This window comes from Sturnus vulgaris, chromosome 1 (genome assembly GCF_052056855.1).
Source record: "Sturnus vulgaris isolate bStuVul1 chromosome 1, bStuVul1.hap1, whole genome shotgun sequence".
NCBI lineage: Eukaryota > Metazoa > Chordata > Aves > Passeriformes > Sturnidae > Sturnus > Sturnus vulgaris.
Genome location: NC_142243.1, coordinates 109,150,467 through 109,163,979, shown reverse-complemented (window position 1 = coordinate 109,163,979; position 13,513 = coordinate 109,150,467). Strand labels below are relative to the sequence as shown.

Here is a 13,513-nt window from a genome sequence, read left to right as displayed (position 1 = left end):
ACCTGAACTTCGATTCTGCTCTGGTGTAAACCCAGAATAAGTGTGCTTAAACTCAGATATACAGACTGATTTTTAAAATGCTTTATAAAATGTGTTACTGCCTTATAAAAAGCCAGGCACTTGTAACCTACTCTAATTCAGCAGGAAACCACCCTTTATACCCATTTTGTTGCTCTCTGTTCTCTTGCAACACTAAAAAAAAAGAGTATGGAAACTTCCATTATTCATCAAGATGCCTAGAGTGTCCTCAGATAATCCCTTGTGGGGCTGGATGGTGGATCAGAGCCAGGCTCTGTCATCAGGGCTCCCCAGCTGGTCAGAGGGATGTGTTTGTTCCCAGCCACCCCTTACTGTGTCCCAAGATGAATGGCTCCACACTGACCACTACAATTACTTGACAGTCCCAGAAGAGATGCTGTTTAAGCTAAAGGATGACACTGGAACCAGAACAAATGTGTCTAAACTGGACATAATTGCATTCACACTGGTTATTAAAAGATTATTCCTAATAAAGTTTTTGAAGAGCGGCCAAAATGATTAAAGGGACAAAGCAACCCCTAATTATTTTTAAAGGATAAGTTGGTATGTTTTTGGGAAGATTTGTTGAAGTTGAGCTGCAGAGAAGTCAAAGGTCTCAGCAGTCCTTTACCTTTCTTGTTTGTGATCAAGGGGTCTTTAGTAATTTAGTGTCAGGTGTTAAATCTTACCCACACAGGACATTGCTCTACTCTTCTGGTGTTCCTCTGCTGTGATCACACTGTCATCCTCTGCTCTCCAAAACAGCAGCAGAAATGGCTGCCTCCCATATGCAGGGGGGTGGGGGAAGGACACCATTCTGTTTAATTTAGCATTGAAAAGCCCACTCCCCTAAGGTCTATGAAAAATAATTTGCTCTATGCCAATATTGGTTTCACTGGAAAAAGTCAAAGTAACTTCTAAAAATCACCTCCCTGAGAATCAAAAACAAAATCTCTAAAACAGGACATCAAAATGAATCGCATTCTTGAAAATCTCCTTTTTCTTCCAGTCACAAAGTGGGGCTGGCAATACTTACATGCCTCTGGGAAGTTCTCTGGTAAGAAAATCATCATGGCATGCAAGATCTTCTCCAAAAAGGGCATTATTTGCCTAGTAATTTGTTTTTATTGTTTTGGACTAAAAAAACCCCAAAACACCTCCACACAAACTTTGTAGCATTGCACTGAGTTTATTTTGAAAAAGAAATCAAAGAATGTTTTCTTCATCTCTGAGCCAGATGGGAAGAAAAAACAAATGTATTCCACCATATGAAAGAAAACAGATGAAAACTTTCAAAAATTTTTTATCCAAGTTTTTTGGTTTTTTTTTCCCCACTAAACAGCATGGAAAAAATGAGGTGGAGATGGTGAATGAACAAATAGACTTTGGTTTTAGGAAGGCCTGGTTTCTTGGGAGCATGGGTTTTGTCTGTAAGGCAGTTTATGACCACATTTATAGATGAGTGTGGGTAAGCACTGGGAACTTCCTCCTCCAGCTCCTGCCCAAGCCCTGGGGTGCCCAGGGTGTCCCAGCTGGAGGGAGTGCCAGGCATGGACAGCTGTCCCACTGCCAGCCTCTCACCTGGGTGAGCCCCGACACCTGCACAGGGCAGCACAGAGCCTCCTCTGGGGACAGCCGGGTGCTCACGGAGGAGCTAACATCTCTGGGGTGCACAGACATCCACAGAAGTGAGGGAGGGGGAAAAAAAAGAAAGTCTGGAGGCTGGGGCTGGAGACTTCTTGTTCCCTTTGGATGCTACAGAGATGTGAGCTGCTGTGCTCTTAGGCAAGGAGCCTGCACTGGGGAAAAGTGTTTTTGTTTTCTCACACATGAATTGACGAAGCCGCCTTTCCCTTTCTCCTTGCAGATCTGTTTCTTCCCACAGCCAATGGCTGCCCTCTGACCAGCTCCTTGCCTTGCTAGTGATCAGACACCAGTTTCTGCTACTTGCTAAAAGCAGAGTAGCTACTTGCCAGGAACAGAAAATTAAAATGAAGGTCAGCCATCTGAGAGAGAGAGAGGAATAGCAAGACCAGATCAACCATTATAAACAGACAAGCCATCATAATGGCGAATGTGGGGACTGATGCAACTTAGCTCAGGACATCCCTCACCTGGAGGCTGATGTGTTTGGTGTGCTAGGACAGTAAGCAGCAAAGGGCTTCAGACCTTCTTAAAGGTCTTGTTCAGATCAGACCGTGAAAACCATGTTCCTAGCCCCTATGTGGTGTGAGAACAAGGCACTTAGCCTGCAATTACAGGATAAGATAGCCACAGTCATGCTCAGAACCAGGATGGTGTAAGTGAAAACAAAGGCTTTACTGGAAAAAAACTTCATCAGTTTGATTTTTAATACCTATGAATGTCCTGGCTCCACATCTCTCTGATTTCCACATCCCTCTTGGTTACACACACATGCACAGTTAACAACATTCATTTCCATGTCTCCGCTTAGTGATTCCTTTATTGGGACATTTGCAAGTATTAATTATAGACAACAAAGGAAATGAGAGTTGAGATTTATAAACTCTAATCAGCTGAAGGCATTTCCAAATAAATTAACGAAACAAGTCAGAAATGACATTAAGAAATCCAGAACTTAATGTAAATCACAATGACTTTGTACCTTCTCTGCCTTTCCTTTTTTTTCTTCCAACACTCACAGTGCTTGCCAGGGTACTTGCATTAAACTTGCATTTAATTTTATGTAAAACAAGAAGGATGATGGGAATTTGTGTTTAATACAACAAGTTACAATACTCGTGCATAAGAAGGAAAGCAAAAACTCAAGCTAGGACAAAATAATTTGCTGTCACTTAAAACTTTCCATCCAACCTGCATTATTACTCAAACCATACAGAAAGATTTGATGGGGATATTTTCCCATTAAGGAGTGGCAGGTCTGATTTTCATGACAATTTTTTGGCCCATTCTAATGTTCTGCTTGCGCTCCTGCCAATCTGTTCTTTCTGTGACGTGTTCCTGAGCTGATTTAACACTCTCTTGGTCCTCTCAATGATTTCAGTCCTTGTTGCTATTGGACACCTCTGTTTCCTTCCTGCAGGAATACTAGGTCAAAAGGATGGTCTATCTCAGCACGCCTGGCTGCTCAGGCCATATTTTGAGGATGACTGGACACATCAGGCACGCAACTGCAGCATCCCTCTTCATCCAGTTTTGTCTACCAGCTGCAGTGTTTGATTCAAGTGTGTGAACAGAGGGTGTGAGCACAGTCACGTCTCATTTCTCAGTGTCCTCAACTTGTCATTCCTCTGACTGGAGGACACTACATAACTCTTGGATAATCTGATCTTGTTTAAATACCATCACTGCTGTTGCTGGAGGAAGAGAAGGATGAAATCTGGGCAAGGAAGCAATATAGCTTGGGGTTAAACAGAGATTTCTCATTCACTTCTTTTGGTGACAGAAGTCTGTGACATCAATAAAAAGCATGAAGAATGTAATTTCATGTGGTAGATGTTCAAAACAGGCTTATTTCACCTAAATAAGCCAACGTTCAAAACAAAGGTAGCACTGCTTCCACTTCAGTGTGGCTCTTCAAAGCTCCACTGACCAGGGTTTGTGAGGTTCTCTGGGCACACAAAATACTAGTTTTGTACCTCATCATCCAAACCTAACAGTTTAACATTATCTCCACAGACAATGTGTAAATATATATGTAAACACTACAGCATGTAGAACATGCTCGGTACAGCATGACAGCACATGGCAGAATCAAGTTGTATTCAAACACTTATGAAAAAGCCAAAAGAAAAGGCTCACAAAACCCAGACTGTCTGAAGACAAGCCCTGCCTCCATGATGCTGACACAGGGTTTCTGCAGCTGTAATACATAGACCTTTCACTTTTAATTAAGCAGATGCAGTTTTTCTGTTGTTCCTGTCTCGTATATAATTTGTACCCACAGGACAGATTCCCAAATGTAACATTTTGTCTATTTTGAAAAAAAAAAAAAATTGAAATTAAAACACTGGAGGGAATGTGAGATGTAGGAAATTTAATTGGTTGATCTTAGGAGCAGTATTTGAAAATCTGAAGTACAAAATCTTGTCTCTTTCCAACAGAGCTGGAGTATTTCATCAAACTTATCTGCATTCAGCCAGGGTAAATGTCAGGTTAGGAGGCAATGGAAAAACAACTCTCCTTCCCAAGAAGCCAAAACAACTTCCTTCATTGTAGAGCATGTGGCCATGAGAAGGGCATAAAAACTGGAAACAAATACCAAGGTTTCTGCTCATGAATTAATCTGCTAATTTTTAAAATTCCTCATAAGCAATATTGCTGCCTAGACAATGGCTCATGAGATTGTGGAGGAAACTCTCTGGGTAATGATATAATCTCTTTCTGCTTTGCAGCATATTTTATTTTCTGCTTTGTTTGGGAGACAAGTACTAGTCCAAGAAAACTGAGAGATCGATTTACAAAGCACTTTGGAGAAGTGCAAGCTTACTAGACTTTTCTGAGTACGGCATGTTTTTCTCACCAAATCTTGAAATCTGTCTTAAAAACAAACATATTTCAGTGTGTGCAGCTTCTTTGTTTCTCTTTTCATAAAGTCTGTCACCTGGGTTTGACCTGCAGTATGTGTGGCACCTACTGGGGTAGAATTCCTTATGAGAAGAGAGAAGGAATGAAAATATTTCAAAATTATTATTCAAAATCCGATATTTACTTCCATGGAATTTTCTCCTGAGTGGAAGGAATGTAAACTGGCAGGCAGGTGAAGGAAGCAAGGAAGGAAGGAAGGAAGGAAGGAAGCAAGCAAGCAAGCAAGCAAGGAAGGAAGCAAGGAAGGTTGGTTTTATTAAAATGGTCTTTCCATAGTACCCTGATGAAACACTGGCTGTGATCAGAGCTATAATGAGTATCTAGTCCTTAGTCAATTGTTACACATGCAGACTACACTGCATACACTAAGGAAAACGCTATCTAAAATCTGCTTTAAAAGTTATTTAACCAGAACAAATCATCTGGGAAAGTAAAAATATTTCTAACTGGAAAAATATTTCTCTATAGCTGAGCTAGGCCTGACAGCAAACCTTAATGAATTATTAGTACCTTTATTGTTTTCTTTGGCCCCTGTGCACTATATTTGTAAAAAAAGTCAGTAAAAAAGAGAACAATTGTAAAAAGCAAATATTTTGTACAAAAATACAAAGTTTTAAAAGCTCTTAAAAGTATATTCCATATTATTGATAAGAGTTGGACTATATATATATATTTATATAAAATCTATATATTTGTGTATCTGTATAATTTTCCTACATTTGGGATTTTAGCAAATAAAGCAACTGTTTACACAGTTGCTTTGTATGTTTTTCTATATGAGTGACCAACAATCTTACTCAGATTGACAGAATGTCTTTTCTCAGAAGACACAAGCTGTCTATGGATGTGGTTACAGGTTGGGAAGAAAATCTAAAACAGAATTAGTCCAACAGTATTTCCTGATGCTGAGGGTCAAAAGGCCTTAAATAATTACAGAATACTGGAGAAGAGTTACTGCTGAATTCCTTGATGCTTTTAAATCAGTTTTCAGTGCTTGCTTTTTTCTGTTTTCATTTTTTTTTTTCAATTTTGGAAGACAGTGTTGCTCTTTCCCAGGATTTTCTTCTTCTTTACATAAATTTCCTTAATATGAAGGTATCTGTAAAGTCACAGCCTATTACACTCCAAGAATTTGCCCTACAGTATGAGAGAAACAAAGAAAAACAAAGAAAAAAAATCCTGTAAAAAGCCTGTGAAGATTAAACAAATTTCCAAAAAGAAAACTTACAGAGATCAAGGTATGTAAAAAATATGGGCAGACTCATATTCAGGTCCTGTAAGTCCTGGAGGATAAATATTAGTAAACCTTGAAGTTTTCTTAAAATAACAAATATATGTAGCAAAATCAGGTTAACTCATTGTTACTTACACATGGTCTTTCACTCTGGACATCTAAACAGAATTATACACACAAAGCTTGTTCAGCACTTAGTTTTGTCTTAGGGGATATGGGTGGGATGTAATTTTGGCTATGGCTGACATTTATGTCTGCCTTCACTGAAATTCAACAGACAAGTTTTCCAACTGCAGGAGCCAGGCACCCTTGGCAAAGCAATGTTTAAACAGGTTGTATGGAGGAGATAACATTTCAGGCAGAGCCCCACCATGAACACAAACACCAGCTTTGACCACGTTCTGTGACGATGGGGCTAGGCTCTAAGCAGCCATGGGAACCACCTGCCCTCTGCTCCTGCAGAAATGCCTGTGTCAACAGAAAGAGATGCCCTGTGGCAAACACCTGGCTGACTGCTGGGCCACACTGGCAGTTGATGAGTACTTCACTCCAGCTGCAACAGATGAGATGCTTATGGCCTATGGACCCAGCTTCTCAGTCCCATGGAACATCTCCTGGAAGTGATGGGAATTTTAAGAACTTCTTAGCAGTCACCAAGTGCTCCTGTTGTACAAACTTTCAAAACAAAGTTTTTTTGGTTTTTGAAGGCTGGTTCCTGAGCCACCCTAAGGCCAGCTTTCCCTGTTGTGTGGCCACTGACCCTATAAAGACAGCTTCCAGTGTGGGTAGGACCTGGAGCATGTGCTAAATCATGCCCAAAATTTTAGGCATGTGTAAAGCCTACAGGAAATGGTCAAGATGCTGAGGATGCCATGGCTATAGCCAGCTTCGAGGCTACTTTTTCCAAGAGCAATAAATCCAGCACTTGTATCTGGACCTGAGTAGAAGGGCCTCACATGTGATTGCCCTTCTTCCTCAACAAGGCACTGCTGTAACATTAACCAAGATCTCCCCTCTAGCTGCAGGACATTTACTATGGGCAAGATGAGATAATTAAACCAAGAGCCTTGCTTACCTTTGTCCATGTCTTTTTCACAAATGAAATTGTTAACATCTTCACAGTAGAAGTCATTCCAGAGCCCAGCATAGATCAACCCGGCACAATCTTCCCCTGGCCCATGCCCGTGACTCCAGTTATCAGGCTGCCCAGTTTTCCAGTTTCTTTCCACAAAAAAGGAAGAGATATGATTGCACAACACAGCACACATGGCAGGTTTTCACCACAAGAAATTAACGAAAACATCATGAGATCTGTTCTGAACGGGAAATACACATTGATACAAACAATACATGACTCTTGCTGAAAATGGAAAACAGATGTGCTACAGAGAAGGGAATCTATTCAGCCTCAGGCTGCCAAAACTCAGAGACCTAAATTTAGACCAATGAACTTTATTTTAGTTTCTGAGTATACATGCACACACAGTGGGAGTGCTCCATGCTCCATGTGCATTGCTCCAAGCCTGCAAAACCTGCACACCTCATTCCTGCTGGCAGATGGGACTGAGAAGAGCCCACAGGCTCAGAGGTACTGCCAAGAGGGCAACAGCCTGCCCTTGCTCTTTGCAAAGGCACTCAGCCCTCTGACTGCACCAAAAGTGAGCATCTTGGGAGGAACAGCAAAGATCCATGTGTTTTAGGGACACGTGCTCAGATGGCAAGGGAATTCTATTGACTTTTAAGAAATGCACATATTTACACACATCTTTTGAGATCATTAGCTTTGATGGCGAAATTGAATGTAGCAAGTAAAAAAATATTGCAGCAAGTGTTTCCTCATCCTGTTTTTGTTTAATGAGTGAGAAGCGCTTCCAAACTCAGGACTTAAAAGCTCCATTTTCCTGAAGAAACAGGTTGTTGAAGGGAGGTTGTGATTGCTGGCTGACACAGACCATGCTCAGCTAAAAAACAAGTCTGCCTGACATAGAGCGTCCAACCAGGCATCTGGGAGGACACACAGCTTTCCAGAAATAATGAAGTACTCCAGAAATCTGTAACCAACAGCTCTGAGGTTATGACAGAGTACCTAAAACCATGGTATAGTGGAAATCTACTAAAATCAGCACCTTAAGTAGGATCAGTCACAGTGCTGCCATAAAGAGAAAGAAAGATGAAAACGGGAAAGGAGAGAAAGGGGAAAATATTACGGCTCATTTGAAATTAATCTTTTTCCATGTTTTTCATCTAAATGAACACCAATGAGATCACAGCTAATCATTTCATAACATCTGACTGACTGTGTAGCCTGTTTTTCTGAAGCACAGCATGTTCAGATCTGTAAACTTTTTAGTCTACTCCTCAGCTTTAAAAATTTGGGTGGTTGCAATCTGTTCCATTTAGGACAAATTAGGTGTAGCCCTAGGATTCCTGGAAAGCTGCCAATTCAGTTCCCAGCTGGCCAATGTATGGACGCCCTCATTTCATGCATTTTCCTTATGTTGAATGCTTTCCACTTGGATTTGGGCTTCATCTAAAGACTGGTCATTTTTTATCAGAATGAGTACTCTATTTATAGCCAGTTGTAATGCAAATAAGGAAAATTCAAACCAAAACAGTAAAACTGTGCTTTCCATCTCAACTTCGTAATAAAAGTCAGAAGCAAAAGTTTTGGCAAGAAACACTGTGCTGCGTAGTTATGTGATTCTTTCATTCAATATTCAGTTTTCTTCCTGGCAAGGAAAAGAATCCTTGTGCATGGAGAAGGCAGAGAGAAAGAACCCCAGCACCCTTAGTAACAAATTAAATTATTGGCATCTACAACCATCTAGATCTGTTAGATAATTTCTAGATGCTGCTTTTAGAAGTGTCAGCAAGAGTGATAGCATTGCTTTTTATATACGTACGTGTAAACTGGTAAGGATCCATCCAACCATCTCCATTCATTTTCCTTCTCTGAATCTGTTAGTCCAATCCAGAAGCTGCCTTTCCCAAAAATCTGTCTTTTTATCCATTGCTGTGAAAGAAAGATATTAGTCCATAAGAAGGACAACAGTCTTTGGAGCCAATAAACTCTACTGGTTTCATAAGCCTCGTTACCAGAATAGGGAGGGCCAGAGAAATTTTTCTAAGCTGATGATATGTTTCAGGAGTTGGCCTTCAGACCCCTTTCCCAGACTAGAATCCCTTTCAGTGTTTGCAATGAGGTAGAGAGAGCTAGGCATGAAAATTAGGTTGACATAAAGTCACAGCTAATATCTTAGAGATACAAATTGAAAAAAGCCCAAAGAGTAAGAGATTGTATCTTGACATCCCCACTGCCATGTTGAATAGTATTAAAAATATAGTTAGACTAAAGATACTTTAGGGTCATACTAGTCCTAGACTGCGTGTATTAAATCAGATATTTAAAATTAAATTATATTCACTGCTGCAAAAAATACTTTGATAGTACACAAGGCATAATGGATTCCATCTTTAAAGGTTCAAAACTCCTACAATTCTCAGCAGGTTTTCTGGCTGCTCTGTCCCTACCACCTTCAGGGTCAGCATCAGTTCTGCTCACACTACCCTTCTGCACAGGGAGAAGCTGCTGATCAGGCAGAGGGTGGACAGAACTCTAATGAGTCAATCGATGTGTTTACTTCTACTATATGAATTCATGGTGCTCTCAGCTTCCCACTATCTTGTGGTTTCTACATGTTAAACAACTTCAAACTCCCTCCTTGGAAAACAGCAAGAGAAGGTAATTACCTGCTCCTCTTTGTTGTTGATGATAACCAAGCGTGATGCTCTCTCTTCACAGAATAACTTTGCCTCTTCAAAAATTTCTCTTTCAATTGAAAAGTAGTAGCACTTTTCCGTATAGTTCTTCCAGTGGGGAGAACAACCTGTGATGTGAATTTTTTGTGTTAAGCCTGTTATTGGTAACTCAATGGAGCAGTAATAGGGCCAGTAATAAATAGGGGAACTCATACCCAAACCCATCTACAGCATGCATTGTGTTGATGGCTTACCATTAGCCTCAGGTACACTCGTAGGTTCACTCTGCAGTGCCATTGGCATCCCAGGACCTGGTGGCCCTGGTGGGCCAGGTGGGCCCTTCGGACCAGGCAGCCCAGGGACTCCAGGCAGTCCAGTTATTCCTCGTGGTCCTGGCAACCCTGGGCTTCCCACCGTTCCTTGCAGGCCTTGAAATCCTGGTGGGCCTTGAGGTCCTGGTGGACCATCCTTGCCTGGTGGCCCTGGTGGCCCTGGGTCTCCATTTGGTCCAGGCAGACCTGTCTTGCCAGGAGAACCTCTCTGACCTTTGGAGCCAGGTGATCCTCTTGAACCTTTCCCTCCTTTTTCTCCTGGCGGCCCGGCTGGCCCAGGTGGGCCCTTCTCACCCGCAGGTCCTGGTGGTCCAGGCTCTCCTTTGTCTCCTTTTTGTCCTTTTAGGCCAGCGGGGCCAAGAGGACCTTGAGGGCCTCTGTCACCTTTAGGTCCCCTTGGACCAGGAGGGCCTGGAACAAGGTAAGCATGCAAAGTGGGGATATGCACAGAAAACAAAACAAAAAAGCCCATGTGGGGTGGGCTTGTTCAATACATCTCAGACCAGCACCACTGCATATTTAACAACACAGAAACTGGGTTAACATCTGCTTTTGTCAGTGCTGGTAATAGTGCATCTGCTTTCCAGGCCCTATATACTGTTGTTCTTTCCTTAACCTCCACGAAGTACAGGATACAGAAAATACTCTGATACACCCAGTCACATGAACTGGACAGTGATATCGTGCCCCGGGTGACCAGCCAAGGCACCAGTCCCTGCAAAACTCTGTGCACTACTCTATAGTAATTTATGCACTAGTCCTGTATGTTGGTGGTCCTATTCCCTCACTCTGCCACACTCCCTTCTCCTTCTACACTCATCTCTTTGCTCTTAGACCCAGGACTTTTCCTCCTGATCCTGTTTGTTGGTCTGTCAATAATGGGGTGTCAAAAAGAGACAAAATGATGGCTAGCGAGCAAAAGGCCAACTGTGGGAAAGACCAGAAGTTGCAAATTGGCCAGCTCTAACAAGACAGGGAGCAATAACCCATGACAGGAAATGGCAATACTATGACAGCAATAAACAACAAAACAATTTGGGATTCTATGCATGGATAAGCAAATCCCTTGTCAATACCTTCCCACCCTCAGCACCATTTCTACATAACTCAAACTCCTCCAGAGATAGATTTCCAAGCTGGAATCATTTAGGCCTAGTTGAAATGAGAACGGTTAAGGTTACTGACATGTAATCTTGGCTCTAAAGCAGCCTTAGTTTATTTGGAGCAAAGGATTTATATTTGTGATTAGAGTTTTAGGCTGGTTCACATCTGATTGGAAATATGAGTGCTCTTTTCATTTGGGATAATATTTGGCTGGGAGAAACTTCCTAAACCTGATGCTATTTATTTCTGGAGAAAATAAAGTATCCCAGTATTAAAAACTAAGCAAAGTAGGATGTTTTCTGGCAGACTAACAACTGGCTTAAAGTGAAATAGCAACTTGTTTTTCAGTAAGGGCGGACCTTTCTGGGAATAGTCCAACATATATTTTTTAGCCATTTCCTCCTTACTGGGGATTGGTTTCTTGATGATCCACACCTTCACTTGCTTATTTTAGAAACTAAATCAAAAGCAGATCCAGTCAGTCAGACAGAATAAAATTTTGCTAAGTCAGAACCTTCTTTAATAACATCCCAATTTTATCTATGTAAAAAAGGCATAGAAAAATTAGTATGGAAAATTCAAGCTACACATACATTTCCAAAGTTTGGGATTAGATAATGGAAAACCCCAGGACTCTGGACTAGCGCGAACTTTCACAGAACTAAAGAAGTCATGCAAGCAGGAATCCACACACACACACACATTATTAGGGGAGCTGCATACCTTGTAGAATAGTGAAGTTCTTGATGAGCTGGCCATGTTTGGAATCCACCAGCTTCATTTCTTCCATGATTACTGACAAATTGGCTACTTCAACATCTAACCTTGACCTCATCAAATCCTGTTGCACCTTGAGAGATGCAGAGTCTATGCGAATATTGGCTAGTGTGCTGTTCATAAAAATCAGCTCATCTGAGTGTTTACTTAAGGTGTCTGTACAAGTTGTCCTGACCTCATTGAGATTGCTCGTCAGTGTCCGTAGGTGATGAGCAGTGTAGCTGATGTTGCTGATGATATTGCCTATATCGGTTTCAAAGACCTGGAACCTTTCTTCTAGATGGCTGAATTTGGCAGCAGTTCTGTTTTCATCTCCTTTATGCTGTTCCTGGAGATCCTTTAGACTTTGTTCGTTGGCTTGGGCAATTGTGGTGATGTTCTCCATCTGCCCACTGAAGGAGCTGAGCTGGTTGTTCATGTCTTCAAGTGTATCATTGTTGGCTTTTGCCATTGCTGAGTTGTTGGCTGCCAAAGCCTGTAAATTGTGTACTTTCTCCTTAAGCCAGTCAGTGTCCTTCCTGGCCTGAAGGATAACCTGCTGCAGATTTTGAAAGTCATTCCTGATTCTTAGAATAGCCGAGCTTGTATCTTCCATTGACTTCTGTAAGACACTGATAAGATTTCTTTGCTGTATTTGAGTCAGGTTTAAGTTGTTCAGGCTCATAATGATAACATTATGAGAATGCTCTTGGCTTTGCAGGTTTGTTTGTATATTACTTGTGTCTTGTTGAAGATTGTTGATATAGCCAGTATATGCCTGAAGAGTCTTATTGACACTGATGATCATTAAAGAGTTACTATCTAAGGCACTTTTCATTTGGTTCTGTCTATCATCTAATACATTTCCAGACTCTTGCAGCTTCTCCAATGTATCTTTGTTTCTGGAAGTTTTCTCTGCAATGTCATGGAGTTGCTGACGAAGAGCCAGAATGTCAGATCTGAAGCTGGACAGTTCAGTGTTAGTATTCAAGGCTTTTTGTCCAGCTTGGTCATCTGTTGTACAGGGGGGAAAAAAAAAGGCTTTAGGGTTTTTTTTTTAAACACCGTATAAAACAACACAGTGTATTTTAAGAACAGTCAGGTTGTCGAACTGTTCAGTATCTTTTCCAGAAAAGAGAAACCACTAAACAAAGTTCTGCCTCTAGATAGAGAAAAAAAGTAAAGAGGAATTGATGAAGACCTTGTGTCTTGCTGAGGAGAACAAAACGGTGATTCTGTCATCACAAATGGAAAAAACGATGGTTAGATATTGATTAGTATATGCAGTCAAGTAATGCTGTTCTGAATGAAAAATTAAACAATTAAAACATTAAACAGGTATCAGCGAGTGTAGGCTTTGAAGTTAAAACTGGATTTTGCTGAAAGCTCAGAAGTTTTTTTTGTCTGTTAATGTTTTCTTCTTTCTTCTCATTGCAGGCAGAATACCTTCATTGTGATGTAGTATATATAGTTCCAATTTTTAAAATCTTGGGTTTAGTTTTAAGTAAGTTCTCATATTTATTTTAAAGCAATCTGGGTTAGAGACAAAAGCTTTGCCAGCAGGCTACTTCAGATATGTAAGGTTAAGATATATTTCAGGTTTTCTCTCTAATACATTACTACTGTTTTTAATGACATTTATTTTGCCATTATTGTTTCCTCATGTTCTAAGTTTGAGGAAGGCAAAACCTTTCATATTTGAGGAACACCTCTGCTTGTGCTTACATTGCCCTATGGAATA

General features: G+C 40.9%; 1 protein-coding gene across 1 annotated transcript in view; it reads right to left on the bottom strand.

Annotated features, from left to right (window-relative positions):
* Nucleotides 1–2,454: 2,454 nt before the first annotated feature.
* Nucleotides 2,455–13,513, bottom strand: part of COLEC12 (collectin subfamily member 12) — a 96,589-nt gene continuing 85,530 nt past the window's right edge. The window contains exons 5-10 of the mRNA XM_014871272.2: nt 11,740–12,786; nt 9,835–10,323; nt 9,572–9,708; nt 8,725–8,834; nt 6,897–7,042; nt 2,455–5,724 (exon numbers count right to left, since the gene is read on the bottom strand). Of these exons, the coding sequence (XP_014726758.1) occupies nt 5,705–5,724; nt 6,897–7,042; nt 8,725–8,834; nt 9,572–9,708; nt 9,835–10,323; nt 11,740–12,786 (1,949 nt within the window). The 3' untranslated portion in view covers nt 2,455–5,704. The remainder of the gene's footprint in view (nt 5,725–6,896; nt 7,043–8,724; nt 8,835–9,571; nt 9,709–9,834; nt 10,324–11,739; nt 12,787–13,513) is intronic.